This window comes from Pseudophryne corroboree, chromosome 1 (assembly GCF_028390025.1).
Source record: "Pseudophryne corroboree isolate aPseCor3 chromosome 1, aPseCor3.hap2, whole genome shotgun sequence".
Lineage (NCBI taxonomy): Eukaryota > Metazoa > Chordata > Amphibia > Anura > Myobatrachidae > Pseudophryne > Pseudophryne corroboree.
This window is the reverse complement of record NC_086444.1, coordinates 554,552,600-554,580,474: the sequence shown is the minus strand read 5'-3', so window position 1 is coordinate 554,580,474 and position 27,875 is coordinate 554,552,600. Positions and strand designations below refer to the sequence as shown.

The window sequence follows — 27,875 nt, the reverse complement described above, 5'->3', positions numbered from 1 at the left end:
GACATGCTGGGCACATGCAGGCACCGCAGCAGCAAACAAACGCAGATGCACATCTATTGCAGCAGCTACAACACTACGTTGGGCACATGCAGGCATTGAGGCAGCTTCCAAACAAAACACTCTGAAGTCACGCTGGGTACATACAGATATTTTTATTGCAGCAGCTTCCAAACAAACAGACAATATACAGCAGCAGAAGCTCCAGCACAGCAACATGGCTAGCCATACCTGGTCAGACACAGAGATCAAAGAGCTGCTTAATATTCGGGGAGAGGAAGAAATTAGAAGGCAGGTGACTGGAACAGTTAAGGATGCTATCGTCTACAAGAACATATCCCTTATGCTGGCAGAAAGGGCCATCCAAAAAACCCAGCAACAAGTCGTTAACAAATTGAAGGCACTACGCAGACAATTCACCAAAGTACACGACCATAACCGCGAGAAAAGTGGTGCTGGGCGTATGGAATGGGCATATTATGACCTATGCTATAGTGTCTTCGGCAAAACTGCGATAACAAATCCCATAGCACTATCGTCATCCAGCTCTGCCAGTCGCCAGATGTCAGTCGACGAGGACTGTGACGAAAAACAGCACAGCCTTCCCAGCTCACAATGCAGCCCATCATCCCCGCTGCTTATATCGGACAGCAGTTTCGAAGACTCGACCGTCAATGATCATTCCATCAGTGCCACTATTGAGGATGTACCACAGTCTCAGGCGGAGACGTCGCAACCCCCCAAGACCACGACTTTGCGCTCAAATAGTAAGTATTACCATTACAAATACAGTTGCAGCAGTCCCTATACAAAATCTATGTAAAGGCATGGTAATGTTGCAGAGTATAGCTAGTGTGCAGGTGGGAGAAGGCCACAAACACGTATATGCTACCACTGCTATTTTTATATTGTTGCTTACATTCTGTTTCATCCCCTTCACAGTCTACGACGTTCCACAGCGGAAAAAGAAACTGAACAAAACAAAACAAACAGTCAGAGCAATGAAGTCCATTATCGTGGATCACCTGCGTGAGGCGGATAGTGAGCTCAATGCCCAGGAATATGCACGACTTGAGAGATCTCTTGCGTCAGAAAAAGAAATGCATCAAACTTTTATGAAGCAGTTAATGACCATGCATGATAGGCAGATGACATTTTTTGAACGCACTTTTGCACGTACCATAGGGAATACCACACAAGCACAACAGCAAGACACAGCCTACCCACAGCACCCGCATGGTCCATACAACTATGAGCCTCCCTCAAATCCCCCAACACAAATCCCGCAATCCTCAGAATATCGGGTATATAGACAACTGCCTTAGAGTAGTGGGTGATAAAACAATGTTTGTGTTTTAAGGTTCTGTTTGCACTGTATCCTCAACCCTGATACCTACAAATCCAAACATTATTTTGATTTTACAGAGTGCCCTGTTGGCACTTTAAACTTTTATATTGTTACCTCAGAAAAATGGGCAGTGGGATCCAGATATTGGGGCTACCTTTTATATTGTTACCTCAGAAAATGTGCGGCAGTGTGATCCAAATATTGGGGGTACCCCGATACCTGCCAAACCAAACATTAGGGTTTTTTTTTACAGAGTGCCCTGTTTGCACTTTACTCTTTTATACTGTTACCTCAGGGCAGGTGTCTTCACCATGTGGCCCTCTAGCTGTTGTGGAAACACATAGCAACACATGCCGGTACATGTTGTTCCACAACAGCTGGAGGGACACATGTTGAAGACCCCTTGCGTTATGTGGAATTTTACAGTGACATATTTGCACTTAAATATTTTATATTGTTACTTTAGAAAATGTGCGGCAGTGTGATCCAAATATTGGGGGTACCCCGATACCTGCCAAACCAAACATTATGTTTTTTTTTTCAGAGTGCCCTGTTTGCACTTTACTCTTTTATAAAGTTACCTCAGGGCAGGTGTCTTCACCATGTGGCCCTCTAGCTGTTGTGGAAACACATAGCAACACATGCTGGTACATGTTGTTCCACAACAGCTGGAGGGACACATGTTGAAGACCCCTTGCGTTATGTGGAATTTTACAGTGTCATGTTTGCACTTAAATATTTTATATTGTTACCTCAGAAAATGTGTGCCAACTGTTTAAAAGAAAACATATAATAACTTATAACTTTTGAACCAAATTTTTATAACTGAAAAACAAAATAAACAAAATTTGTTTGCACACAAAAACTTGTCTGTCTTCTCTACTGCAACATTGTTTGAAGATTAGCTGCAATGGTGGTCCTTATGCACTCGCTGGCAGCGTCATGCCCCCCCACCAAGCCTGGTGCATCATGTACAGCGACCCCCGCCCCATGATCATGTATATTCCACTCGGGGAGAAAGTTTTCCTTTTGAATCTCACATATGTTATGGAGAATGCAGCAGGCCGCTACTATATCTGGCATTATTTTCAAGTCCACATCATTCCTCTTCATGAGGCAGCGCCAGCGTCCTTTTAAACGCCCAAACGCATTCTCCACTGCCATACGGGCCGAACTTAGGGCATGGGTATATGATGTCTGTTCGGGGGATAAGTGAACATGCTGGGTGTAGCCCTTCATTAGCCAGTGCTGTAATGGGTATGCTGCATCACCAATGAGGTGGACCGGGATGTCCACACCATGTACGATCACCGATTTCTGTTAATAAAACATTAATATTATTACAGGGGTAAAACTTGACTATTGGTTTATGGGCGAACATTAGTTTAAGTAGTAAATAATCTTACCTCTCGAGGGAAAAGCCATCCACCAAGCTTGTCCTCAGCAATACTGTAAAGATCGGAGTTGGCGATAACCCTTGCATCATGTGACCGTCCGGGCCACCCTATGAAGACATCTGTGAAACTAAAAATAAAGGTTTATGCATTATCATAAAACAGGCCAAGCCTATTTCAAACACATTAGTGAAACAGTGCTTACTAGTATTTGTGGTCCACTACAGCTTGCAGAACAATGGAATGCCAACCCTTACGATTGTAATAGTCTGCTGGGTTGTCACGGGGGGCGATGATGGGGATGTGGGTCCCATCTATGGCACCAGCACACTGTGGGTAGCCACGCTTCTTAAACTAGTAAGCACTGTTTCCATACTCAAATGTAGCGCGAGACATCCTGAAGTTTTCCATCCACTGCTCCTCCTGATATGCTAGAATGGTCTGCATGAATGCTCTCCTTTTCAAATATTTGCGTCGATAGGTAGCACACTCTGCAAAGAATTGAGCTCTCCTTCTCCAGCTCTGCAGTAGGTAGCACAAGTTGAAAAGCTGCATCAAACTGTCTGTAGCAGAAATAAGCAGCAGTAAACTGCAAACAGTCTGCGACTCCATGCTAGACACAGCTACTGCACCGGCGTCCATTGCTGCAATGCTGTGAGCAGGCCCCACCCCTCCCTTTTGGTCCTTTTGATGACATCATCTTGATGAGACAGTAAAAAGTCCATTTGTAATGACAGCAATAGACTTTTACAGAGCATACCCGGGTTAGGTGGAAACAGATCAGACACGGGAATAACCCGTGTCGAAGTGTAGTGGAAACAGGGGGTGGCCGACACGGGTTGTAGCCGTGTTAAACATCCCGGATCGGACACGGTACTTAGGTGGAAAAGGGATATGAGTCACAGACACTTGTACCGCTTTTCCACTAGCTTAAAAAAACACGGGTAAATGCACGGGGGCACGCATTTACCCGTGTTTTTTGCAATGGAAAAGGGTCCCCCCGCAAAAACCCGGATCAAGTGACCCATGAAGCCTACCTGGATATCTACCTGGGTAGGACACGGGAATGATCCGGGTCGGGTTGTAGTGTAAACGGGAGCCGTGTCGATGCGACGCGGCTCCCGTTTACACTGTATGGAGGGCGACGCTGAGAGATCATATGATCTCCCAGCGCCACCCCTGCCGCGTCACTAGCAGCGTCACCAACCCGGCAATATGCCGGGTTGGTGACTGCTGATGGGAAAGGGGGCTGAGCACTGGCCGCAGCCGGGTAGCACCCATGTCAGGCTCCCGGCTGCGACCTGTGCTCATAGGTGGAAAAGGGGTATTAGTATACAATGGGTACGGTGCAGAGAGAGTAGTTCCAGCAATATACTTCGCCACTAGATGGCACCATAAACCTGTTCTAAACAGAAATCCAGTGCATCAATACAGTCCTGTTTTATACATGAAGGTTAACCCCATTATCAAAAGTCAGTGTTATGGCAGGAGTAGTAACACAGAAAACAGACAACCTACACCTTTACAAACGTGTGGCTAACCAAGGCTACACATTAGACAGTGTGGATAAAAAGGGAGTAATATTCTCCCGTTGTAATTCTATTCGAGTAACCAGGGTCAGGGTTGTAAGTATCTAAGCAGGCATTTAATTCAGAAAGGTGTCCAGACTGATACACTGCCCTATAGAAGGAATTTAGTCGCACTAGTGGACCCAATAGAGTTGTTATAAGAGGAGACAGAAGGGCTGAAAGAGAGGGTAAGAGTGATCAGGAAGGGAGGGAATTCTTTTCAAGAAAGGGGAGAGGTATCCACACGAGGGGGAACAGAAGCAAGTAGCGGGTAATACTAGGGGGGAGAGTAACAAATGTTAATAGAGGGTGAAAAGGAAGACAAACAGCGTTAGTACCTCAGGGGACGATGGCATCCAGGAACTTTTAGGATAGTGATGTTCCGTCCTGTATTAGCCTTTCAGCACGGAAAGCCTTAAGCACCCAGTGTATGGACCAGGATAGGTCTGAGGGAGTGTCTCCCGTGGTAGTCGCAGAAGGCCGTTTCAGACCCACTTCAGTCCTCAGGACCAGCAGCCGGCATCCGGTCCGCCGACTGTAGCAAAAAGGCTCCCCGAGGCAGCGTCTGTCAGCGTGGTTTCAAGGGCTGCGACAGCGGCAGAAAGCCCTCCTATTCACACAGCCAACGGGGTCACGATGGATCCAGCAGGCCAGATAGTCACAGCGTGGCTCTTATAGAGTAGCAGTGCAGGATAAGCACACACAGCAGCCGCTTCACCCAGCAGCGTAGTCATGGTCCGTCTCCAGTCCCGATTGAGGCAGCAAGCCTCAACACCAAAGTGTCTGTCACCAACGGGTCCCCTTCTCCACTAGACAGCCAAACTGCACCAATTCAGAGTGATGAAGGGGGGGGGGGGGTGTCTCAGCCGACACTATACACTCCCGGTCTCACATACGAAGCAGCCACGCCGTCTAAGTATCACACCGCTGGTCTCCGATTCCCTAATGCAGGTTGCAGCGTCCCGGACAGCCTGTGAGTCGCAGCTGTCCCTCTGTTGTTAAATGGGGGGATCCCTTTCACTGGGAAGAGCTGGGTGAGAAAGGGGCAGCTGAAAGCAGGTCATATAACAAGGCAGTATCCTCACCCCACATCCAGGTTTCGCAGGTAAGAGTAGCACAGCCTGCAGGTTCGCCCGAGTTGGAGTCCCATCCAGCCAGTTCAGTGCGGTTCACTATAGGTCAGTATACCCCGGGTCACGAGCCCTCCTCCTCACAAATCGGGGATAGAGCTGCCGCCTCCCAGGCAATAGGTGGGGGGGGGAGGTAGGAGAACAAGACACTACGGCTGGCAGGCTTGATGCCGATGAGCACCGCTAGTGTAGGCACCCCCATCCTCACGCCAATTTTCACGCCAAAGTATGGCGTTCATACATGCCACTATGATCAGTGGCCAGACTCCGGTAGATATACATTTTCTCTCCCAGATACGGACACCAATGTATTGTGCAGCCTTTAGTCAATCCGATGCTGCACTTTATTCTTTCAAAACTGCAGTGTAACGCTGGATGGAGGCTGATTCCAGGTGTCTTCTCCAGGAGAGCATCTAAAAAGCGGCCATACTTGATGCCCCGCCTACCGGAAGTCCCTGTTTAAACATTTTATATTCTTGCAGATGAACTCAGACCCAGATTAAATAAGACACAACACACCATGGCTGGCGGAAGAAGGTCCAAATTTTATTAATCACTGCCACAAAGTTGGTGGCCCAGAAAAAGCAATTGCAAATATACTATTCAAATTTGGCAATTGGGGTGGGTACTCCAACCCACCCCCTCCACAGGTGAGCACCGATGAGCGGACTGGGTTCTCCAATCCTACTGATCGTGAAATCAGACCTCATTCACTCCTCCCTTTGCTAGTGGGTGATGTTCCAAGTTTGGTACCAATGGTCCCGCGATGGTCAGCTTGGGAGGATCAGCCCTCACGGTCTAACATTGGACAATAGGGCCGTAATATTACTAGCAGCACTACTGCCCACACCTGGCACAGTTGTCATACACCAACCAACATAGGTGTCTTCTGCCCGGCATGAGGCAGGCCATTCTGTGAAGTGTGCTAAATCATGTCACAGCCCCACAATGTCATTTTGTAATGTTTAGTTTGCAATTGCATTTCACGCCACAGCTAGGACCTAGCCCGCCACCAATTAGCCTCCTACCACCCTAACCCCTGTAGCAAATCCTCAACAAAGCAAGGCATGCCAGGTTGAGACACAAGCATTCCATCTGCTCTGTATGGGGATTCCATTCTAGGTTTCGGTTGTGGATGACATATTACTTCACCATTTAGGTCGCGCATGCAATTCTGCCTTAAGTTGCTGCACCTGACCTTCCATGCCTGTGTTTCCTTGGGACAAACTATTTCTAACCACAGGGCTTTTAATTGTTCCAAATCTGTTTGTTCCTGAATGTTCTTGTGCCTAAATCATCATCCCCCAGGGGAATTACTATCTTATTTGGTTTCCCGTACTTGCTTTTCAATGCGATGAGTGCTGACTTTAATTGTTATACTATACTGTATATGCCCACTATATTCCCCTCATCTCTATCTACTATACAATTTGATCCTGCTTGTCCCTGTCACTGCTCAATTTATGGTCTCCAACAAATTTCTCAGCCCAGAAGTGTCACGATCCGGGTACTGAGACACTATTTCCCTTCTGATTGTACGCCCTCCGCGGCCGTTCCTGTGTTTCCAGTATACGGACTTACCAGTGTAACGTCTCATGTCTGCCTCGGCCTCCGCAGTCATCCATGCGGTTCCAGTATACAAGTTGCCAGTGTGGCGTCTCCTGCCCTCCGTGGCCTTCGCCGCCATTGCTGCTGAATCTCCACATGGTTTCCAAACTAACTTTCCCTCCAAGTGCTAACATGGGCGCAGCCATCTTTGTTTCAGTCACATGCCTCAGGTTCCACCAATCCGCTGCCTCAGGAATCTGCATAATTGTCCAGCCAATGCCTGCCTTGCTGCAGGTATAAGTATCCTGTGCCTGGGCCAGGAAATCGTCAGTGCTTTCATTGTCATCTGTGATTCCAGCCTACAAGCTTCACTACAGACTTTCTCCTGCAATTCCATTCTGCAGTTCAGCCTGACTTCCCTGGTGATTACACTTTGCAGTGTAACCCGACTCTCCAGTGTTAACCCTCTACAGTCTACTTTGGATTCCTGTGTTTGAACTTTTGCTTTTCAGTAATCATCCTTCATTCCTCAGTTCCAGCGCACTCCAGCTTCTTTCCTCATCTTCCAACGAACCCCAGCTTCTTTACTCATCTTCCAGTGAACCCCAGCTTCATTTATTGTTTACAGAACTTTCCTCCATATTCCAGGTTACTGGTCTTTACCAATTGTGCACCTAATTATCACGTGTGACTTTCTATTATTCTTTTGCACGTTATTTGACTTTTTATTTAATAAAAGCACTTAAAGCATTTCCAGTTGTCGTGGTCACGCCCTCGGGCATTCATTGCTACTGTCATTACGCATGTCCAGGAGTCACATAGCTCCTCCTAAGTTCAAATACCCGTCAGCCCCTACAACTGAGGCTCCCAGTCACGGTCTCCAGCCCTCAGTTGTGATAGTAAGCACTGACCTAATGGATCCAGCCGGAGACCAGGCTCAAGCGCTTAGGCTGATTCAAGAATTGGCAACCCGCCTTGAACGTCAGGAGGCTGCTCAAGGCCATGTTCTTCGCTGTCTCCAGGATCTCTCCTCCCGGCTGGATGAAATTCAAGTGGCCCTCCGTGGATCAGGGGCGTCCAGTGTGCCGACTCCAGCGCCTCTGGTGGTATCCCCACCCACCATACCCGTTCCTGCTCCCTACCTTCATTTGCCGACTCCTACTAAATATGATGGATCCCCTAAAGCCTGCAGGGGTTTCCTAAACCAGTGCGAGATCCAATTTGAATTGCAACCCAGCAGTTTCCCTACTGACCGCATTAAGGTGGCATACCTAATTTCTCTACTCAGTGGTGCTGCTCTAGACTGGGCCTCACCTATATGGGAAAGGTCTGATGCTCTGTTGTCATCCTATGCTAACTTCGTGGCAACGTTCAGACGAATTTTCGATGAGCCAGGTCGAGTGACATCAGCTTCTTCAGAGATCCTTCGACTGCGTCAGGGGACGCGAACTGTTGGTCAGTATTTGGTGCAATTCCAGACCTTGGCATCTGAAGTCTCCTGGAATGATGACGCTCTTTATGCAGCCTTCTGGGGAGGGCTATCCGAGCGTATCAAAGAGGAGTTCGCTGCTAGAGACTTGCCTTTAACATTAAACGAGCTCATTTCCCTCTGCACTAAGGTCGATTTACGGTTCCGTGAAAGGGCTGTTGAACGAGGAAGATCCACATTTTCCAAGATTCCTACTGTTTCCATTCCTCGTCAGCCATCTCCGTCTAGGGAGGAACCTATGCAGATAGGTCGCTCTCGTTTATCTCAGGCAGAGCGTAGTAGACGTCTTGCTGAGCGTCTCTGTTTGTATTGTGCCGAATCTTCTCACGTTATCAAGTCCTGTCCCAACCGTCCGGGACAATCCCAGGTCCTAGCCCACCAAGGAGAAGACCAGCTAGGAGTGACGAATTTCTCTCCGTTTCCAAGTAACTGCAACCTCTCCGTTTCTCTGCAGGAGGGTCAGCGTACAAAGAATCTCACTGCCTTATTGGATTCTGGAGCAGCCGGAAACTTTATTACAGAGAGGTTCGTTAAGCAGTGGTCTCTACCCACTGTGAGACTGTCATCTCCTATATCTCTAACTGCCGTGGACGGCAGTAGGATTCCTGATGCGGTGATTACCTCCAAGACCCTACCTATCCGTCTGAAGGTAGGGGACCAGCATACAGAGTTGATTTCTTTCCAGGTAATCCCCAAGGCCACCCATCCTGTGGTCCTAGGCCTCCCATGGCTACGTCTGCATAATCCTCAAGTTGATTGGAAGTCGACCCGTATCCTGGCATGGGGTCCTTCCTGCTCAGAGACCTGTCTCCAAAAAGAGCTTCCAGTTCGCATATCCTCCTACAAGTCTTCTGATGTCCCGTCTCCTCCGTGCCAAGACTCCAAGCTACAGTTTTGTCCAGGGTCACCGAATCACAAGGCTGATGCCCTTTCCCGCTCCCGGGAGCAAGAAAATGAGTCTGAGTCTACTGACAAGCATTGTATTGTTGATCCAGTGGCGTTCCCCGCAGTGAGGAAGGACTCTATGCCCCCGCCAGGGAAAAATTTTGTGAAGCCGGCTTTCAGGAGGAAGCTCTTGCATCGGGCACATTCCTCTCGCTTTACCGGACACGCGGGCATACGCAAGACCTTAAAATTCGTTTCCAGGTCAAATTGGTGGCCGACCCTAAAGAAGGACATTGCTGAATTTGTGGCCTCCTGCCCGAAATGTGCCCAGCACAAAGTATCCCGCCAGTTACCCACTAGGCAACTGGTTTCCTTGTCTGATCCTCATCGTCCGTGGGCTCATCCCTCGATGGATTCTGTCATGGATTCCCCACTTCCAAGTTGGCACAAGTCTTCATCCAGAAGTTCCATTCCAGATGGCCAGGTAAACTCAAGAAGTGTCCTGGGGCCACTCCTAAAAGGGGGGGTACTGTCACGATCCGGGTACTGAGACACTATCTCCCTTCTGGTTGTACGCCCTCCGCGGCCGTTCCTGTGTTTCCAGTATACGGACTTACCAGTGTAACGTCTCATGTCTGCCGTGGCCTCCGCTGTCATCCATGCGGTTCCAGTATACAAGTTGCCAGTGTGGCGTCTCCTGCCCTCCGTGGCCTTCGCCGCCATTGCTGCTGAATCTCCACATGGTTTTCCAAACTAACTTTCCCTCCAAGTGCTAACATGGGCGCAGCCATCTTGGTTTCAGTCACATGCCTGTTTCCACCAATCCGCTGCCTCTGGAATCTGCATAATTGCCCAGCCAATGCCTGCCTTGCTGCAGGTATAAGTATCCTGTGCCTGGGCCAGGAAATCGTCAGTGCTTTCATTGTCATCTGTGATTCCAGCCTACAAGCTTCACTACAGACTTTCTCCTGCAATTCCATTCTGCAGTTCAGCCTGACTTCCCTGGTGATTATACTCTGCAGTGTAACCCACTCTCCAGTGTTAACCCTCTGCAGTCTACTTTGGATTCCTGTGTTTGAACTTTTGCTTTTCAGTAATCATCCTGCATTCCTCAGTTCCAGCGCACTCCAGCTTCTTTCCTCATCTTCCAACGAACCCCAGCTTCTTTACTCATCTTCCAGCGAACCCCAGCTTCATTTATTGTTTACAGAACTTTCCTCCATATTCCAGGTTACTGGTCTTTACCAATTGTGCACCTAATTATCACGTGTGACTTTCTATTATTCTTTTGCACGTTATTTGACTTTTTATTTAATAAAAGCACTTAAGGCATTTCCAGTTGTCGTGGTCACGCCCTCGGGCATTCATTGCTACTGTCATTACGCATGTCCAGGAGTCACATAGCTCCTCCTAAGTTCAAATACCCGTCAGCCCCTACAACTGAGGCTTCCAGTCATGGTCTCCAGCCCTCAGTTGTGACAAGAAGATGAATGACCCATGATCCACGTGTCTCCGGGCACCACGAATCTGAAATGTGAGGAAGATGTCAGTAACATAATTATGACCTGTTAAAACAATACTGGCGTTCCTATCTACCCTGCGATTAATACGTTCTCACTTGAGGTTCGTAGCCCATGAAGGGGATTAAAAAACCTCACACCAAATTAGTCAATTGATAGGGGTTTTAGTGATTTATGCGACATGAAGAAACCCCCCTCCCCCCGCAGAGGTATATCCCCTCCTCACCCAAAATCGTGATGAGTGTGACTCGCATATGCCTATTTCCCAGGTCTAATTTAACTTGTAGCTGGCAGACGAGGAACAGCAATTCCAAACATATTAAAATTTGGTAATTGGAGTGGGTGCTCCCATGCACCCCATCCACAAGCGGGCACCGATGTGCCCACCTGATTCAATGGACTGGGTTCTCCAATCCTACTGATCATGAAGTCAGACCTCAGCTACTCCTCCCTTGCTAGCGGGGCGAGGTCCGATTTTGGTACCGATGCCTCCACGATGGTGAGCTTGGAAGGATCAGCCTTCACGATCTACCATCCAACAACGAGGCCGTGACATTACCAGCAGCACTGCCGCCCACACCTGGCACAGGTGCCATACACCAATATAGGTGTCTTCCTACTGTCATGAGGCAGGCCATTTCTGTAAGTTTGCCAAATCATGTCACAGGCCCGGAGGATAGATCATCCTCCAATCACATTGTTAGCATGTACTTTGATTGTGCTTAGTTTGCAATTTAGTTTCCCAGGTGCCCTCCTCCGTCCTTTATGTTGCTGTGGCAGCCCCAGTATTAGCAGCTTTAGTTCCTGCTCCAATCCTGGAGGAATGCGAACCAAAGCTCTTAACATCCAGCCCCAAAATGGGAAATGCATTTCCAGAACACGAAGAGAAACTGAAACTTTGTCAATGAACCAATTCTGTGTGGTAACCATGTATTCCCTCGTACCTGTGTGTTGACCGCATAACGTGATGCTAGTCAGTGTGGGCATATCTTCTCATTTCCATGCTGTGCTAGTGTAATCCACTGCCCTCTGTTCGCTTAATCTGTTTTGGACCTGTGCATTCTACAAAATTCCCTCAACTCCTAGATCAACGCATAATTATACTGCAAAAGGGTGTTTGTCGATGTTTTAGATGCAGCAACCAATTTTTTTTGCAACCAAAAGGTACCATTAATGTGTAGTAAAAGGCCACGTAAAAGAGGGCACCTCAAAAGTGCTGCTAGTGACCCTGCTAATTGCACTCTCAAATTTGTTATCATTTGTGGGTGTATAGGTCTTTCTATATCATCTTTGCAGATTAGCATCTACCCCAACCCCTCAGCGCCAGTGAGACAAGAAACCGCTTGTTTCTTACCTTTTAGTCTCATGAAAGAGGAGGTACGCTTTCCAGGCATACTTGCAATATTTCGCTGTGACTAAAGAGTTTATCAGGAGTACTTCGATATTGGCTTGTTGATCTGCTAAATGTGAGGTGGACATTCTTTATCAATTACTGCACTGTTTACACCAATTGGTGAAATGTATCCCGCTGGAACCTAGATAAGGTGTCAGCTATGTGATTATCTATTCCAGGGACATATCGCACTTAAAATGCAATGGTGTTTCACATGCAAACCAGGACTGACTGCCTGATGAGTCGCTGCTTGAGGGGACGATGCGTGCTGCTTGTTAATTGCATGCACTATCCCTTGTTTATTGGACCGGAATACAATGCGGTTTCCACCCATTTGACCATATTTCTGCTGCCATGAATATTGGAAAAATTCTAACACCAACCAAATCTAGGTTAAACCTGTTGCCCCCTTGCCAAGGTACATCTTCTTCTAAAGATGGTGTGCGCAGCTGCAGTTTTGGGCTATGCTAGCTAAATGACTGTTTTGCCTTATCTGTACCCCATTAAACTCCTGCGCCAATGCCTGCCACATTTGAAATACTCCAGTATCTCCTTTAATAGGTGTACCTGGTGATGGGGCGCCTTCCCTCCCATGGTTGTTGTTTCTAGGTGGTGGCAAAACGCCATGTCCAGGAATAAGACTCTGCACATGATGTTGCACCGGATAATAAGGATTGTATATGCGTTTAGCATGGTGTGGAGTTTGTGTACTTTATTTATGTTCATGTGCAGCATCCTGGCACATTATCTATTTCCATTCCAAGATAGGATATACACATGAACAGTATATAATAAACCCTAATTTGCATATAACCATACTCACACTGGGAAAATGGGATCAGCCTGTGCACCACATGAACCAGACGGTGCAGCCATCAGGAACCTGTTGTGGACTTGGTTAATTACTAATTTGCATCTGAACATCATCTTGGACCACACCTGAGGCAGAAAAAAATAGGATTTTAATTACTTACCTGTAAATCCTTTTCTCGTAGTCCGTAGAGGATGCTGGGGTCCACATTAGTACCATGGGGTATAGATGGGTCCACCAGGAGCCACTGGCACTTTAAGAGTTTGAGAGTGTGGGCTGGCTCCTCCCTCTATGCCCCTCCTACCAGGCTCAGTCTAGAAACTGTGCCCGAAGAGACGGACAACTTTGAGAGAAGGATTATACACAGATAGTGGCGAGGTTCACACCAGCTCACATATACAAGGCAAACCAAGCTAACTAGCTTGAACTCAGCAACAGCTGAAAACACTTTACTTAACCAAGTAACAAGGCAGTACTTAACTAAGGGGGTAATTCCGAGTTGTTCGCTCGTTGTCGATTTTCGCTATACTGCGATTAGTCGCTAACTGCGCATGTGCAAGGTTCGCAGAGCGCATGCGCTTAGTTATTTTACACAAAAGTTAGGTATTTTACTCACGGCATAACGAAGCTTTTTCATCGCTGTGCTGATCGTAGTGTGAATGACAGGAAGTGGGTGTTTCTGGGCGGAAACTGGCCGTTTTATGGGAGTGTGCGGAAAAACGCAGGCGTTCGAGTTGCAAAACGCAGGAGTGGCTGGAGAAACGGGGGAGTGGTTGAGCAAACGCTGGGTGTGTTTGTGACGACAAACCAGGAATGAAAAGGATTGAGCTGGTCGCAATGGCTGAGTAAGTCTGGAGCTACTCAGAAACTGCTATGAAATTTCTATTCGCAATTCTGCTAATCTTTCGTTCGCACTTCTGTAAGCTAAAATACACTCCCAGAGGGCGGCGGCTTAGCGTGTGCAATGCTGCTAAAAGCAGCTAGCGAGCGAACAACTCGGAATCACCGCCTAAGAGCAAAGTCATACTGAACCAGATAACCAATGCAGGAACACAAAGCGCTGGGCGGGCGCCCAGCATCCTCTACGGACTACGAGAAAAGGATTTACCGGTAGGTAATTAAAATCCTATTTTCTCTTACGTCCTAGAGGATGCTGGGGTCCACATTAGTACCATGGGGATGTACCAAAGCTTGTGTTTTAATGTAGGAAGGACGCATGCTTCCTTAGATTGCGCTGTAATACTTTGTGCTTTTCTATTGTACTTTGTCTATCTTTTGAGTGGTTGTGGATTTCCTCTCATGCACATAGTGTAGCTGCACTCAAAGGTTTTATTGCGCACACTCTCAAAAATCTTTTGTAAAAAATGATGTACCAAAGCTCCCAGAATGGGAGGGAGAGCGCGGAGGCTCCTGCAGAACTGATTGACCAAACTTTAGGTCCTCAGAGGCCAAAGTATCGAACTTGTAGAACTTAGAAAACGTGTTCGACCCAGACCAAGTAGTACAAAGTTGTAAAGCCGAGACACCTCGGGCAGCCGCCCAGGAAGAACCCACCTTACGAGTAGAGTGGGCCTTAACAGATCTTGGATACGACAATCCTGCCGCAGAATACGCATGCTGGATAGTGAACCTGATCCAGTGAGAGATCGTCTGCTTAGAAGCAGGACACACAATTTTCTTGGGATCATACAGGACAAACAGAGAGTCCGATATTCTGTGACGAGCAGTCCTCTTCACATAGAGTTTCAGAGCCCTTACAACTTCCAAGGACTTTGAAGTAATTGAGGAGTCAGTAGCAACTGGCACCACAATAGGTTGGTTGATATGAAAAGCCAACATAACCTTTGGAAGGAACTGCTGACGGGTCCGGAGCTCAGCTCTATCTTCATGGAAGATCAAGTAGGGACTTTTGCAAGACAACGCACCCAACTCCGATACACGTCTAGCAGAAGCTAAGGCCAACAAAGTGACAGCCTTCCACGTGAGAAACTTGACCTCAACCTCCTGGAGAGGCTCAAACCAATCCAATTGGAGGAACTGCAACACCACGTTGAGATCCCAGGGCGCCATAGGCGGTACAAAGGGAGGCTGGATGTGCAGAACCCCTTTCATAAAAGTCTGAACCTCAGGGAGGACAGCCAATTGTTTCTGGAAGAAAATGGATAAGGCCGAAATCTGTACCTTTACGGATCCCAACCTCAGGCCCATATCCACACCTGCTTGCAGGAAGAGAAGCAACCGTCCCAGCTGAAACTCCACCGCAGGAAACTTCTTGGATTCACACCAAGATACATACTTTTTCCAAATGCGATGGTAATGTTTAGACGTTACTTCTTTCCTAGCCTGTATGAGGGTAGGAATGAGCTTGTTCGGAATGCCCTTCCGAGCTAAAATCTGGTGTTCAACCTCTATGCCGTAAAACGTAACCGTAGTAAGTCTTGATAAGCAAACGGCACCTGTTGCAGAAGGTCCTTGCAAAGAGGAAGAGGACTCGGATCTTCCAGCAGTAAGTCCAGAAGATCCGCGTACTTAGCTCGCCTTGGCCAGTCCGGAGCAATGAGAATTACCTGAACCCTTGTTTTCTTCATGAGTTTTAGAATTCTTGGAATGAGTGGAAGTGAAGGGAACACATACACTGACTTGAACACCCACAGAGTCACCAGGGCATCCACCGCCAAAGCTTGTGGGTCTCTCGACCTGGAACAGTACCTCTGAAGTTTCTTATTGAGACGTGAGGCCATCATGTCTATTTGAGGCACGCCCCAATGACTGGTCACGTCCATGAACACCTCCGGATGGAGGCCTCATTCTCCTGGATGGAGATTGTGTCTGCTGAGGAAGTCCGCCTCCCAGTTGTCCCCTCTGGAAGGAAGATTGCTGACAGCACCAATGCATGCCTTTCTGCCCAGAGGAGGATTCTTGTCACCTCTGACATTGCAGATCTGCTCTTTGTTCCTCCCTGTCGGTTTATGTAGGCCAGGCATGTCCAAACTGCGGCCCTCCAGCTGTTGAGAAACTACACATCCCAGCATGCTCTGACACAGATTTAGCATTCTCTGACAGGAAAACTGTGTCAGGGCATGCTGGGATATGTAGTTTCACAACAGCTGGAGGGCCGCAGTTTGGACATGCCTGATGTAGGCCATCGTCGTTACACTGTCCGACTGTACTTGAATGGCCTGATCTTGTAGTAGATGTGCCGCCTGGAGAAGACCGTTGTACATGGCTCTTAGTTCCAGAATGTTTATTGGAAGAACGGCTTCCAGAGTTGACCATCGTCCTTGAAAGGTTTCCCCGTGGGTGACCGCTCCCCAACCTCTGAGACTTACATTCGTGGTTAGAAGGATCCAGTTCTGAACTCCGAACCTGCGGCCCTCCAGAAGGTGAGGCATTCGCAGCCACCATAGGAGTGAAATCCTTGCCACCGGGTAGGCTTCAAGACATCCCGGACCATTGATTGTATCGCCAACACTTTCTCCACCGGTAGAAATACCCTCTGCACTTCTGTGTCTAGGATCATCCCCAGGAAGGACAATCTCCTTGTCGGTTCCAAATGTGACTTTGGAAGGTTCAGGATCCAACCATGATCCCTGAGCAGTCGAGTCGTGAGAGCAGTGGACTGCAGCAACTTCTCCCTGGACATTGCCTTTATCAGCAGATCATCCAGGTATGGAATTATGTTCACTCCCTGCCTGCGGAGAACCATCATCTCTTCCATCACCTTGGTGAACACCCTCGGTGCCATGGAGAGGCCGAATGGCAGTGCCTGGAACTGATAGTCACAGTCTAACAGAGCGAATCGGAGATAAGCTAGATGCGGCAGCCAAATCGGAATGTGGAGGTACACATCCTTGATATCCAGGGATACCAGGAATTCCCCTTCCTCCAGACCTGAGATAACCGCTCTCAGAGACTCCATTTGGAACTTGAACTCCCTCAGAAAGGGGTTTAGCGATTTCAAGTTCAAAATGAGCCTGACCGAACCATCTGGTTTCGATACCACGAAAAGGTTCGAATAGTAACCCTTGTTTTGCAAATGAGGTGGAACAGGTACAATGACCTGTGACTCCACCAACTTTTGGATGGCTTCCTGTAGGATAGCCCTGTCTGCCAGCAAAGCTGGTAAACTCGATTTGAAGAATTGTTGAGGTGGAAGATCTTGAAACTCCAGCCTGTACCCCGGGACACAATATCCTGCACCCAGGGATCCAGGCCGGACGACACCCAGACATGGCTGAAATGCCTGAGTTTCGCTCCCACGGGCCCTACCTCCAGGCCACGTAGTCCACCGTCATGCTGAGGACTTTGACGTACCTGAATGAGGCTTCTGTTACTGGGAACCCGCAGCAGCAGGTTTCTTGGATTTTGGCCAACTTTCCCTAAAGAAGGTATTAGACGGCTTGGCCTTTCTTGTTTTAGCAGTCCGAAAGGACTGTGATGCAGCTGAAGAAAATGCTTCTTCGTAGCAGGCGCAGCTGAGGGAAGAAAAGGGGACTTACCCGCGGTTGCCGTGGAAATCCACGTATCTAATGCTTCCTCAAAGAGAGTCTGACCTGTGTAGGGTAGGGTCTCCACACCTCTCCTGGATTCCGTGTCGGCAGACCACTTGTGCAGCCAAAGTCCTCTTCGAGCTGAGACAGACATGGAAGATATCCCTGCAGCCATCGAACCCAGGTCTTTCAAGGATTCCACCATAAATCCTGTAGAATCCTGAATGTTAAGTTAAAACAATTCAACGTCACTTTTATCCATTGTATCCAAATCTTCAAGTAACGTGCCTGACCACTTTACTATAGCTTTGGATATCCATGCACAGGCGATAGTAGGACGTAATATCGCCCCTGAAGCCGTGTATATGGATTTGAGCGTAGTGTCAATTTTGCGATCAGCCGGTTCTTTTAACACGGTAGATCCTGGAACAGGTAAAACCACCTTTTTTGAGAGTCTGGATACAGATGTGTCAACTATGGGTGGGTTTTCCTATTTTTTCCTATCCTCCTCAGGAAAAGGGAAAGCAACCAGAACCTTTCTAGGGATCTGAAATTTTTTATCCGGGTTTTCCCAGGATTTCTCAAAAACAGCATTTAATTCCTTAGACGCAGGGAAGGTTAGCGAGGCTTTCTTATTGTCAGTGAAAAAAACCTCCTCAACCTGCTCAGGTGTTGTATCAGCAATATTCAACACATCTCTATCTGGCCTCTATCATCAACTGCACCCCTTTTGCAAGAGATGCCGCCCCCCGCAGCACATCCACATCACCGTCTGCCGTATCAGAATCGGTATTCATGTCATCTTGCATAATCTGGACAAGAGCACGTTTTTGAGAGCGTACGTTAGGGGGGTCTGAGGTAACAGAGCCGGACCAAACTGCCATAGAGTTCTGTAAAACCAGAGTTGCAGTCTCATTTTGTGCAACCCTAGTAGAAATCTGAGAAATCACACTTTTAATAGAGGCTAACCACTCAGGCTCCCTTGCAGGGACCTGTGCTAACACAGTGCAATACTGATTACATGTAATGGGATCATCCTGAGAGGAAATATCCTCTGCAGTATATGACACAGAGTCCCTGGACATAGCTTTATGGAGACCACAAACACCCCACACACACACACAGGGAAGGGCAGACAGAGTTTCCCCCCTAAGAATGGCAAGAGAAACACAGAGATTGGAGCCAACAGACAAACAGCGCTTCAAGATAGGGAACCCCTACCCAGCACTTACTGTGTACCTTAATAGGTTGCACAGTACAGATATACAGTCTCTGTCCCTTCTACAAACCCCCTGGTACCGTACAATACAGCTGGAGGAAAATGTTGCTGAACGCTGCTGGGTCCGCTCTGAGGACAAGCTCCACCCACTTTCATGGCGCTGCTTCCCGCTCTTATGAAGATTATACTGGCCTGAGGAAAAGTGCTTGCAGTGATCCTGGGACCCCGACAGGCTTGTTGGTCAGTGTAGGGTGTAGGCACCATGTACCGCTGAGCCCCAGAGCGCAGTTAGTACTGCGCTCCATACCCTGTTGCCGCCATCTTCACACCGGCTCCCCACTTGCCAGGGGGGGCGGTGACTAACTTGCCACAGGTCTTCTGCCTCTGTAAGGGGGTGGCGGCATGCTGCTGGGGTGAGCGATCCCCTGTGGCGGCGGACGTTCGATCCCCTCAGGAGCTCAGTGTCCTGTCAGATAGATAGTGGATCAAACCACACAGGGCGGACACTACTCCCCCCCTTAGTCCCTCGAAGCAGGGAGGCTGTTGCCAGCAGCCTCCCTGTGCCTAAACTCTAAATAAAATAACAAAACTAAAAGAACTCCTATGGAGCTCGCCTAGCTGTTACCGGCTCCTCCAGGCACATTTTCTAAACTGAGTCTGGTAGGAGGGGCATAGAGGGAGGAGCCAGCCCACACTCTCAAACTCTTAAAGTATCAATGGCTCCTAGTGGACCCGTCTATACCTCATGGTACTAATGGCGACCCCAGCATCCTCTAGGACATAAGAGAAAATAAGAATTTACTTACCGATAATTCTATTTCTCATAGTCCGTAGTGGATGCAGGGACTCCGTCAGGACCATGGGGAATAGCGGGCTCCGCAGGAGACAGGGCACATCTAAAAAAGCTTTTAGGTCACATGGTGCGTACTGGCTCCTCCCCCTATGACCCTCCTCCAAGCCTCAGTTAGGTACTGTGCCCGGACGAGCGTACACAATAAGGAAGGATCTTGAATCCCGGGTAAGACTCATACCAGCCACACCAATCACACCGTACAACTTGTGATCTGAACCCAGTTAACAGTATGATAACACAAACGAAGTAGCCTCTGAACAGATGGCTCACAACAACAGTAATAACCCGATTTTTGTAACAATAACTATGTACAAGCATTGCAGACAATCCGCACTTGCGATGGGCGCCCAGCATCCACTACGGACTATGAGAAATAGAATTATCGGTAAGTAAATTCTTATTTTCTCTAACGTCCTAGTGGATGCTGGGACTCCGTCAGGACCATGGGGATTATACCAAAGCTCCCAAACGGGCGGGAGAGTGCGGATGACTCTGCAGCACCGAATGAGAGAACTCCAGGTCCTCTTTAGCAAGAGTATCAAATTTGTAAAATTTTACAAACGTGTTCTCCCCTGACCACGTAGCTGCTCGGCAAAGTTGTAATGCCGAGACTCCTCGGGCAGCCGCCCAGGATGAGCCCACTTTCCTTGTGGAATGGGCCTTTACAGATTTAGGCTGTGGCAGGCCTGCCACAGAATGTGCAAGTTGGATTGTACTACATATCCAACGTGCAATCGTCTGTTTAGACGCAGGAGCACCCAACTTGTTGGGTGCATACAATGTAAACAACGAGTCAGATTTTCTGACTCCAGCTGTCCTTGAAATATATATTTTTAATGCTCTGACAACGTCCAGTAACTTGGAGTCCTCCAAGTCGCTAGTAGCCGCAGGCACCACAATAGGCTGGTTCAAGTGAAATGCCGAAACCACCTTAGGGAGAAATTGAGGACGTGTCCTCAATTCTGCCCTGTCCGAATGGAATATCAGATATGGGCTTTTGTATGACAAAGCTGCCAACTCCGAAACTCTCCTGGCTGAAGCCAGGGCCAACAGCATGGTTACCTTCCATGTAAGGTATTTTAAATCTACCGATTTTAAAGGCTCAAACCAATGAGATTTGAGAAAATTTAGAACCACGTTCAAATCCCACGGTGCCACTGGAGGCACTATTGGGGGTTGTATATGTAGTACACCTTTGACAAAAGTTTGTACTTCAGGCACTGACGCCAATTCCTTCTGGAAGAAAATTGATAAGGCCGAAATTTGAACTTTAATGGACCCCAATTTGAGGCCCATAGACAATCCTGCTTGCAGGAAATGTAAGAATCGACCCAATTGAAATTCTTCCGTTGGAGCCTTCTTGGCCTCACACCACGCAACATATTTTCTCCAAATGCGGTGATAATGTTGTGCGGTCACTTCTTTCCTGGCTTTAATTAAAGTAGGAATAACTTCCTCAGGAATGCCCTTCTCTTTTAGAATCCGGCGTTCAACCGCCATGCCGTCAAACGCAGCCGCGGTAAGTCTTGGAACATACAAGGTCCCTGCTGAAGCAGATCCCTTCTTAGAGGTAGAGGCCACGGATCCTCCGTGAGCATCTCTTGAAGTTCCGGATACCAAGTTCTTCTTGGCCAGTCCGGAGCTACCAGTATTGTTCTTACTCCTCTTTTCCGTATAATTCTCAGTACCTTTGGTATGAGAGGCAGAGGAGGGAACACATACACTGACTGGTACACCCACGGTGTTACCAGAGCGTCCACAGCTATTGCCTGAGGGTCTCTTGACCTGGCGCAATACCTGTCCAATTTTTTGTTGAGGCGAGACGCCATCATGTCCACCTTTGGTTTTTCCCAACGGTTCACAATCATGTGGAAAACTTCTGGATGAAGTCCCCACTCTCCCGGGTGAAGGTCGTGTCTGCTGAGGAAATCTGCTTCCCAGTTGTCCACTCCCGGCATGAACACTGCTGACAGTGCTACGACATGATTCTCCGCCCAGCGCAGAATCCTTGCAGCTTCTGCCATTGCACTCCTGCTTCTCGTGCCGCCTTGTCGGTTTACGTGGGCGACTGCCGTGATGTTGTCGGACTGGATCAACACCGGCTGACCCTGAAGCAGCGATTTTGCCAGGCTTAGAGCATTGTAGATCGCTCTTAGCTCCAGTATATTTATGTGAAGAGACGTCTCCAGGTTTGACCACACGCCCTGGAAGTTTCTTCCCTTTGTGACTGCTCCCCAACCTCGTAGGCTGGCATCCGTAGTCACCAGGACCCAGTCCTGTATGCCGAATCTGCAGCCCACTAACAGATGGGCAGTCTGCAACCACCAAAGGAGAGACAACCTTGTTCTCGGTGACAGTGTTATCCGCTGATGCATGTGCAGATGCGATCCGGACCATTTGTCCAGCAGATCCCACTGAAATGTTCGTGCATGGAATCTGCCGAATGGAATCGCTTCGTACGAAGCCACCATCTTTCCCAGGACTCTTGTGCATTGATGTACTGACACAGTTCCTGGTTTTAGGAGGTTCTTGACAAGTTCGGATAACTCCCTTGCTTTCTCTTCCGGGAGAAATACCTTTTTCTGAACCGTGTCCAGAATCATGCCCAGGAACAGCAGATGTGTTGTCGGGGTCAATTGAGATTTTGGAAGATTTAGAATCCACCCGTGTTGCTGAAGCACTACTTGTGTTAGCGCTACACCGACTTCCAGCTGTTCTCTGGACTTTGCCCTTATCAGGAGATCGTCCAAGTAAGGGATAATTAATACGCCTTTTCTTCGTAGAAGAACCATCATTTCGGTCATTACCTTGGTAAAGACCCGAGGGGCCGTGGACAACCCAAACGGCAGCGTTTGAAACTGATAATGACAGTCTTGTATCACGAACCTGAGATACCCTTGGTGTGAGGGGTAAATCGGGACATGTAGATAAGCATCTTTTATGTCCAAGGACACCATGAAGTCTCCTTCTTCCAGATTCGCTATCACTGCTCTGAGTGACTCCATCTTGAACTTGAATTTCTTTATGTACAGGTTCAAGGATTTCAGATTTAGAATAGGCCTTACCGAACCGTCCGGTTTCGGTACCACAAATAGTGTGGAATAATACCCCTTTCCCTGTTGTAGGAGGGGTACCTTGACTATCACCTGCTGAGAATACAGCTTGTGAATGGCTTCCAAAACCGACGTCCTTTCTGAGGGAGACGTTGGTAAAGCAGACTTTAGGAACCGGCGAGGGGGAGACCTTTCGAACTCCAGCATGTAACCCTGAGATACTATCTGCAGGACCCACGGGTCCACTTGTGAGTGAACCCATTGATTGCTGAAAATCTTGAGTCGACCCCCCACCGTTCCTGAGTCCGCTTGTAAAGCCCCAGCGTCATGCTGATGGCTTTGTAGAAGCCGGGGCGGGCTTCTGTTCCTGGGCAGGGGCTGCTTGCTGCCCTTTCTTACCCTTTCCTCTGCCTCGCGGCAGATAAGACTGTCCTTTTGGTCGCTTTTTATAGGAGCGAAAGGACTGCGGCTGAAAAGACGGTGTCTTTTTCTGTTGGGAGGGGGTCTGAGGTAAAAAAGTGGATTTGCCGGCAGTTGCCGTGGCCACCAGGTCCGAAAGACCGACCCCAAACAATTCCTCTCCTTTATATGGCAATACTTCCATATGCCTCTTGGAATCCGCATCACCTGACCACTGTCGCGTCCATAAACTTCTTCTGGCAGATATGGACATCGCGCTTACTCTTGATGCTAGAGTACAAACATCTCTCTGAGCATCTCGCATATAAAGGAAAGCATCCTTTAATTGCTCTAGAGTCAATAAAATACTGTCCCTATCCAGGGTATCAATATTTTCAGTCAGAGAATCCAACCACACTACCCCAGCACTGCACATCCAGGCTGAGGCTATTGCCGGTCGCAGTATAACACCAGTATGTGTGTATATACTCTTCAGTGTAGTTTCCAGCCTCCTATCTGCTGGATCCTTGAGGGCGGCCGTATCAGGAGACGGCAACGCCACTTGCTTTGATAAACGTGTGAGCGCCTTATCCACCCTAGGGGGTGTTTCCCAGCGCGCCCTAACCTCTGGTGGGAAAGGGTATAATGCCAATAACTTCTTGGAAATTAGCAGTTTTCTATCGGGGTTAACCCACGCTTCATCACACACGTCATTCAATTCCTCTGATTCTGGAAAAAATACAGGTAGTTTTTTCACCCCCCACATAATACCCCTTTTTGAGGTACCAGCAGTATCAGAGATCTGCAAAGCCTCCTTCATTGCCGTGATCATATAACGTGTGGCCCTATTGGAAAATACGTTTGTTTCTTCACCGTCGACACTAGATTCATCTGTGTCGGTACCCGTGTCGACTGACTGAGGTAAAGGACGTTTTACAGCCCCTGACGGTGTCTGAGACGCCTGAACCGGTACTAACTGGTTTGCCGGGCGTCTTATTTCGTCAACTGACTTTTGTAATGTGCTGACATTATCACGTAATTCCATAACTAAAGCCATCCATTCCGGTGTCGACTCCCTAGGGGGTGACATTACCATCATCGGCAATTGCTCTGCCTCCACACCAACATCGTCCTCATACATGTCGACACACACGTACCGACACACAGCAGCCACACAGGGAATGCTCTAATCGAAGACAGGACCCCCTAGCCCTTTGGGGAGACAGAGGGAGAGTTTGCCAGCACACACCAAAAGCGCTATAAATGTATATAAACAACCCTAGAAGGTGTTGTTTACTATATATGCGCTCTTAATATATAAATATCGCCAATTTATGCCCCCCTTCTCTTTGTTACCCTGTTTCTGTAGTGCAGTGCAGGGGAGAGACCTGGGAGCCTTCCTCACCAGCGGAGCTGAGCAGGAAAATGGCGCTGAGTGCTGAGGAGAATAAGCTCCGCCCCTTTTTCAGCGGGCTTTTCCCCGGTTTTTAAGAAACTGGCCTGGGTTAAAATACATACATATAGCCTTAATGGCTATATGTGATGTATTTATTTTGCCACTAAAGGTAATTATATTGCTGCCCAGGGCGCCCCCAGCAGCGCCCTGCACCCTCCGTGACTGAGTCAGTGAGCCGTGTGACAACAATGGCGCACAGCTGCCGTGCTGTGCGCTACCTTCAAGAAGACTGAGGAGTCTTCTGCCGCCTGCTTTCCGGACCTCCGTTCTGCCGTCTCTTCAGCGTCTGTAAGGGGGATCGGCGGCGCGGCTCCGGGACGAACCCCAGGCTGACCTGTGTTCCGACTCCCTCTGGAGCTAAGTGTCCAGTAGCCTAAGACTCCAATCCATCCTGCACGCAGGTGAGTTGGAAATCTCTCCCCTAAGTCCCTCGATGCAGTGATCCTGTTGCCAGCAGGAATCACTGAGATTGAAACCTAAAAAAAAACTTTTCTAAACAGCTCTTTAGGAGAGCCACCTAGATTGCACCCTCTCGGACGGGCACAAAAACCTAACTGAGGCTTGGAGGAGGGTCATAGGGGGAGGAGCCAGTACGCACCATGTGACCTAAAAGCTTTTTTAGATGTGCCCTGTCTCCTGCGGAGCCCGCTATTCCCCATGGTCCTGACGGAGTCCCAGCATCCACTAGGACGTTAGAGAAATTATCTTTGGAGAGTACCATTCTCTGCCTATGGTGAAACTAGTCCATGAAAGACCCTGTTGCCAAAGGCCCTTCATGTTTGTTGCACCCATGTATTTGCTAATTACTAATCTTTAATTCATATGGCATAACAAGGGTTCATAACAATGTATGTAAACAAATCAGCAGAACAGGAAATCAGTGACTCACAGTGGAAGACAATGCAGGACAAGTACATGACACACAAGCATCGATGAATCAGCAGGCATGACCCTGCAACAAGCATCAGGGTGGCAGTAACTGAGGGTCAGGTGCTATTATGACTATGGAGTAGAGAGTAGTTTAAATAAAGCAGGAATTACCCATGCTTATAAAAACATGCCCACACATACATAACTCTATATATACACAGATCCACCTCTAAATACATATGAATACACTTACCTACAAACTGACCTATGCATATATGCATATACCTATATCTACCAATAACCCAGAGCCAGATTAAGTCCATGGGGGGCCCGGGGTACTTAAGACAGTGGGGCCCCTATTCAAGAGAGGAGGAGGAGGAGGACGGGGGGGTGTCACATACCATCCAACGATCGACCTGCGCTCCCGTCCCTGCCAACCGCACAGACAGCTGAGCGACTGCTCAGCTCTCCAATCATGTATGAATGAAGCAGCCTGCCGCTCAGCCATTGGGGCAGCCTACTTCACTCATACGTTATTGAACAGCTGAGCCGTCGCTCAGCTGTCCTGTCTGCACGGCCGCTGCTGCAGTGCGGACGGGAGCAAAGCACCACAGATCGGATCGGAAGAGAGATCCGATCTGTGGTGTGGCAGCAGGGGCAAACGCATGATTTTCTTGGGGGGGGGGGAGGGGGGGGGGGTTCCGTACATGCATGCATGTATGTATTATATATGTATATATATATATATATATATATATATATATGTATATATATATATGTATATATATATATATATATATATATATATATATATATATATATATATATATATATATATATACACACACACACAAACACATAATGGTATGTTTTATGCACGGTTTGGTTTTGTTTACTTCACCGCATACAGCCTTGAAAAAAGCGCCCTGCGTGGTGCTGAAACGTCGGCAAGCTATGCCCTTTATGATTGAAATTTGATTTGCAAGTACATTCTACTCTTTTTCACAGTCTTTTGAGTGCCGCCTGGTTTTTACACATTGGGAGTGGGCCGTTGTTAACCCCTCTCTAGAAGACCACAGTTTCATATACTTTGCATAAGGAAGGCACCGGGGCAAGTTACTCTATTTGAAAGGAGTGCCAACCATCCCAGAGATATATATTATATATATATATAAATAATACATACGCACTTCTGTACATATACACAGCATGCATATATACATACATACATACATACATACATACATACACACACACACACGCATAGCATCCTTACAAAAGTATATATATATATATATATATATATATATATATATATATATATATAAATACACAGATCCAACATACATACATACTGCAGACACACACTCAGGGCATGCATACATACACACACAGCACACATGTACACACAAACAGAGCATACATACATGCATGCATACACCAAGAGAGCATAAATACACACAGCATGCACACACACAGCATATATACACACACTATACACATATAGTATCCATACACACAGCATATACACATATAGTATACATACACACAACATATACACACAGCATATATACATACAAACATAGTGACATACACACACACATAGGATACCTACATACAGCATATACAGACATAGGATACATATACTGTGCACAGCATATACAGACACATAGGATACATACACACAGCATATACAGACACATAGGATACCTACATACAGCATATACAGACATAGGATACATATACTGTGCACAGCATATACAGACACATAGGATATACATACACACAGCATATACAGACACATAGGATACATACACACAGCATATACAGACACATAGGATACATACACACAGCATATACAGACACATAGGATACATACACACAGCATATACAGACACATAGAATACATACACATTATATACACATACATAGGATACACACATACAGCATATAAACACATTGCATACTCCTCTCCCTTCCCCTCAAACTCCAGGACAGTGGGTGCCTCACCTGTCCAGCATAACTAATCCCACTTTGCACTTGCACATGAAATACACAGCTGCCGTGCACTGCACAGATTTACTGCCTCACCCGGCCAGCCAGACTGGTCACATGGGAGAACTTCCTGGGAGAAGCTGCTGCTTCCTCTGCAGCCAGCTCCCCCTACACTCAGCCAGCCTGCCTCCGAGTCCGTCCCCATTCAGTCAGTGAAGGCAGCTCAGCTGCCGGCAGCAGCACAGTTTCTATGCGGCTCTAAAAATTAAGATTTTACTCACCGGTAAATCTATTTCTCGTAGTCCGTAGTGGATGCTGGGGACTCCGTAAGGACCATGGGGAATAGACGGGCTCCGCAGGAAACTGGGCACTCTAAAGAAAGATTTAGTACTATCTGGTGTGCACTGGCTCCTCCCTCTATGCCCCTCCTCCAGACCTCAGTTAAGGAAACTGTGCC

At 47.8% G+C, this 27,875-nt stretch overlaps 1 protein-coding gene across 1 annotated transcript; it reads right to left on the bottom strand.

Moving 5' to 3' along the window:
- LOC134917743 (uncharacterized) lies at window positions 1–27,543 on the bottom strand. Its single transcript, XM_063920314.1, has 4 exons — window positions 27,434–27,543; window positions 13,096–13,211; window positions 2,752–2,869; window positions 1–2,662 (listed from the first exon to the last, which is right to left on the bottom strand). Exons 2-4 carry the CDS (start codon window positions 13,197–13,199, stop codon window positions 2,225–2,227), a joined length of 660 nt encoding a protein of 219 aa, XP_063776384.1. The 5' UTR covers window positions 13,200–13,211; window positions 27,434–27,543; the 3' UTR covers window positions 1–2,224.
- Between the last annotated feature and the right edge of the window lie 332 nt (window positions 27,544–27,875).